This window comes from Aplysia californica, unplaced genomic scaffold (genome assembly GCF_000002075.1).
Source record: "Aplysia californica isolate F4 #8 unplaced genomic scaffold, AplCal3.0 scaffold00739, whole genome shotgun sequence".
NCBI classification, from domain to species: Eukaryota; Metazoa; Mollusca; class Gastropoda; order Aplysiida; family Aplysiidae; genus Aplysia; species Aplysia californica.
In genome coordinates, this window is record NW_004798009.1 from 97,728 (window position 1) to 102,534 (window position 4,807).

The 4,807-nt window shown below is 44.4% G+C and overlaps 1 protein-coding gene across 1 annotated transcript in view; it reads left to right on the forward strand.

Annotated features, from left to right (window-relative positions):
- The window catches only part of LOC101863058 (adapter molecule Crk), a 34,832-nt gene extending 30,505 nt beyond the window's left edge, over positions 1-4,327 (forward strand). Inside the window, exon 8 of the mRNA XM_005108966.3 lies at positions 3,904-4,327. Coding sequence (XP_005109023.1) covers positions 3,904-4,041 — 138 coding nt within the window. The 3' untranslated portion in view covers positions 4,042-4,327. The remainder of the gene's footprint in view (positions 1-3,903) is intronic.
- Positions 4,328-4,807: the final 480 nt, after the last annotated feature.

The following is a 4,807-nucleotide window of genomic DNA, read 5'->3' on the forward strand; positions in this document are numbered from 1 at the left end:
TCCACTAAGCTCACAAGTAAGGGGCGATTGGGGGGAAGGGGGGTGTCCCGGGTCCTACAGGCCCATAAGTAATGGGTTGGTGGCTGGAGGACTAACCACTTTTCTTTTCCTGTTGTTCCTCTTGTCTGTCCCTCCCTTTTCCTGCAATTGTGTATTGTTGTGCCTCTCGTTACTCAAACGTGAAGGGCTTGTATTTGTTGGGTCCACTCAACCGTTGAGCTCGGTCGAAGTTTCTAAGAACTGTTACTGTTTCCATTCTTTCTTCCTTCTTCTTTGTTTCCACTTCATCAAGGGGAAAAAAGCGTTCTGCTTTCAGAATGTCGTGGTTGTGTTTATTTTAGTAAAGCGCTATGCCCAGACCCCAATCAACAGGGGGGTCGATTTTTCGACAGCATCATTGATAGTCTTCCCCCCCTTCCTCTGTCGTTCCTATCTCTTTTACTTCTTCATCTGCACTAAATGACCTTTGTTGTGTCGATGTGCTTCTCTGCACTCAAACGAAGAAACGAAACACGAGTTGGGTAGCGTGCCATTAACTCCCTTGGTATCATTCTGGACTGTGGTGCGGATGTCCCTAGTTCGAATGCGCTCCTGAGCGTTGATTATTTGGGAGGTTTTCAAGGCTCTCCACCCACTTTGCAAGGCCCAATCGGAGATGGACGATACATTCGGAGGTCCTGCCTCTTAAATAACCTTACAGTTTGCAGTGTTGATTATGGCGTTTAACTTCAACAACAACACTGGTAGGTCCTTTTCAATTACTTTCCCTGTTTTGTTCCTGTCTGTCCGTCTTTCCCTGCAGTAAATAACTGTGGCCTAGCCTATGCCAGACACGTGTGGGATGTGCGGGGAAACTTCTTGTGAGTGAGTGGGGGGGGGGGCGAAGCTGTGAGCTTGTGAACCTTCCCAGATATCAAGAGACAGGGAGACGGATGAATGGAGTACCAGATAGAGATAGGAAAGCGATAGAGTTCCGAAACGAGGCAGGTCTGTGAGAGTCGAGACGGGTGCTATTTTTATTTGTTGTGGGGTTTGTTTTTTTCTTCTGCACACACGCGTTACGTTTTTGGGTAGCGTCTGACTCTAGCCTTTTCCATCGTATATATAGTTAGAGAGCGCCACTGGTAGGCTAGGTGCTTCTACTCCTTTTCGTTCCCCACGTTGTTTCTGCATGGCTCTTATTTGTTTTTTTGTTTTTTTATGGGTGGTTGGGGAGAATGCCTCTGGTAGGTCCAACTTCAGTGTATTAGTCATGTCTGTCTTACTCTTTCCATCGTAAAGTTGGAGGGCGCCTCTGGTAAGTTCTTCTTTGTGTTCCCCACATTATTTCTGTCTGTCTTTATTTTCTAGCGAGTAGTTGGAGGGCTTTACTGGTAAGTCTTGGGGTTGTTGTTTTTTTTGTTTCCCTGTATTTTTTCTATTTGGGTATAGTCGGAGGTTGCCTCTGAAAGACCCTACTTCTTTTTTCCCCCTCAGTTGTTTCTGTCTGTCTTGCTTTTCCAACGGGTAGGTGAATGGCGCAACCAGTAGGTCTTTCTTCTTTCCACAAACATGTAACTGTTTCCGTTTGGTGGATGGTTGGCCAGTGTTCCCGAGTGATTTGCTCCTGTTCTTTCCCTTCAAACACCTGTCGTCCTCATGTGTCCTCCCTTGTTGTGTGTGTTTGTTACTTTCCTGTAAAACCTGTAATCTCAGCAATCCCAGGCACGTATATGACGTAATGTGTTGCAAGTGCCGTAAAACTCTTTCTCTACCCCCCCCCCCCCCCGGTGCTACTGACTGCGGTGTCTTTAGACCATTCCCAAAGGGGGACATTAACCTGTTCTTATGCACACTAGAATTGCAAATGGGCTGATTCATCAATGTCTTGCTCATAATCATGCCTGAAGTGCAATAAGGGACTGCTGCTTTTTCTTTCCTCATCCTTACTATCGACATTTTACCTCTACTTCTTTTGTATGTTTTTCACACTCTTGTGACTCTTCTCTTTCCGGGGTGCCTTGATAGTCGAAGCCGACTTTGTGCTGTTGAAGCTGGAGATGTGGGCAGAATAAGCCTGATTCTGTAAAGGCTTCTCGGTTGACATTCACCCCTTGGCGCTCATATGACCTTATGCAGTTGCGAGTGTCATAGAAACTCTACTAATACTAAACTAAAACTCTTACTCAAACCTACGAAAACTAAACATTTCTGTGGATAGTTGGCGGGTGCTGTGGTGTGGTTAGTCACTGGTTAGGGCCTTCTTTCCTATAAAACATCTATTGTCCTTATCTCCCCTCTGTCTTTTGTGTTTGTTACTCGCTTGTTAGACCTATAATCTTCAGCATTTATATGACCTTATTATTTCGCAAGTGCCGTAAACTCTTACTCAAAACCACAAAAACTTTTACGTTTTTGACTCTCTTATTTTTTCTAGTGGGTGTTACTTCGCGTAGGCGGAGAGGGACGTCTGCTGAACATACGCAGGTGGTCGGTGGGTGGTCGTGTGTGTGGTCTGTCTGCTCTTTCTCCACGGAGTCACTATGACTATTATTGTCGTTGTGTAAGTCTGGTCTGGTCGGGGTGGTTGGCAGGTGTCCTGGCGTGGTTTGCTCCTTCTTTCCCATGATCATACTGAAACATCTATTTCTGTTATGCTTATCTCTCCTCCTCCTTTTTTTGTGTGTGTCTGTAATCTTCGGCACTTATATGATCTAATTCTGTTACAAGTGCCGTTAAACTCTAACTTTAAAAAACGGAGAGAAATTATCTGGTCCTGGCGCTCATATGACCTTATGCAGTTGCGAGCGCCGTAAAACACTTTACAAAAACAAAAACAAAACCTATATCGTCCTTATCTTTCCTCTTTTTCTTTTGTGTTTGTTACTCTCTTGTAACACCTGTAGTCTTCGGCACTTATATGACCTATTTGTGTTGCAAGTGCACTAAAATGCTTACTGAAACCAATAAAACAATAGCAGGGCGCTGCTCAGTGGCAGCCAGTAATGGCGTGTTGATTGCTAGTATTGGTGTGGTGTTAATTTTACAGTTCGTTAATGAATCGTTATAAATGTTTTTCATGCCGTCGTGAACAAAATTTCCCCATATGATACAATAAGCATGTTGCTAGAGGGCGCCAGTGGTAGGTCTCATTTCTTTTCCTACCCTCTGATGTTTCTGAATGTTTTCTTGCTTTTTTTTTCCCCCTGTACTTTCATCCAGTGCCAGATCTGGGACAGACCTCGGCGATCGTGGTTCTCCATTTATTCCTTTGCTCTGGTGTTCTTAAAAGAGCTACGTTTCCCTGGTCTTTCCCCCTTACCTATTTGTTTAGGTTCCTAAGTCGGTTGCTCTGGGCCTACCCCTGCCTCGTTTGCCTTCAGTTTTGCCAGTGAGAGCTAGATGTTCAAGATCTTTATGTGTATTCAGGTGTCCTATAAACTGCATTTGTCATTTTCTTATTGTTTTCATCAGTGAGCGTCCCTCATGGGCTTCATCAAGCCCTACCTCATTCTATCTGTTGTTTCCATCTTTATGTCTTACTTTTTCTCTGCTTTAAATTACCTTTATTATCTTGATGTGCTTCTGTTCACTCCAAAAAAAACCCAAACATGATAATGGGTATCATGCAGATAATTTCTTAAGTCCCCACTCCTGTACTATACATGTCTAAGTGCTTAACAATACTTTCATTTTAACATGAAATACATGTGCATGAATGTTTGTTTGAACGTTTCCATACTTTAGATTAATACTGACACATAAGCTGACATTCTTACTATCACAGCACAATCGATGAAGATATGATAAGAAGGGCTAACTATCAAGATAGCAATTCATGAAGTATGTTTGTGAATGACTTTTTACTTCTAAGGAGGGATCAATAACGGAGGTATCTTTTTTTTATGCTTCCTCTTTTATCAGCGTGGAGAGATAGTGACCGTGGTGGAGACGAACCTGAACGGCCAATGGGAGGGCGAGATCAACGGCAGGCGGGGGATTTTCCCCTTCACTCACGTGCGGTTCTTGACGCCAGAGGAACTCAGCAACATAGACGCCTAGACGGGTGGGGGGGGGGCACCCACACCCACCCACCAGCCACCCCTTCTCCCCATCCTTGTAGTTGCTTTGTGAAGGAGGGCAGTGTGGAGTGATTTGTTTCAGAAAGTGAAGTGGAGTGATTTGTTGTGTAGGCGGCACAGTGAAAGATGTAATTTGTTTGTGTGGGAAGTGAAGGGATGTGAGGGATTTGCTTGTGTGGGAAGTGAAATGAAGAAAGTGATTTGGTTGTGTGGGAAGTGAAGTGAAGAAAATGATTTGGTTGTGGGGGGAAGTGAAGTGAAGAAAATGATTTGTTTGTGTGTGAGAAGTGAAGGGATGTGAGTGATTTGTTTGTGTGGGAAGTGAAGTGAAGAAAATGATTTGTTTGTGTGTGGGAAGTGAAGGGATGTGAGTGATTTGTTTGTGTGGGAAGTGAAGGGATGTGAGTGATTTGTTTGTGTGGGAAGTGAAGTGAAGAAAGTGATTTGTTTGTGTGGGTAGCAAAGTAATGGGAAGGGCTTATTGTTGGAGGCAAGGTGAAGCAAATGATTTCTTTTAGAAAGCAAAGAGTGGTGCAAGGGATTTCATCATGTGTTGGTATTGCGATCGAGAAGCAATAAGCCCTTGGTTCTACTGGACTTTTGTGAGAGCTGATCTATGTATGGGGGGCGGGTGGATGGGCAAGGGGTTAGGCAACAAAGCTGGGGTGGAGTGGGGAAATGAGAGAGTTACAAGGCAGGAGGTGGGAGGATGAAGGTAACAAGGTTGGGGGAGGGAAGGAGGGAGA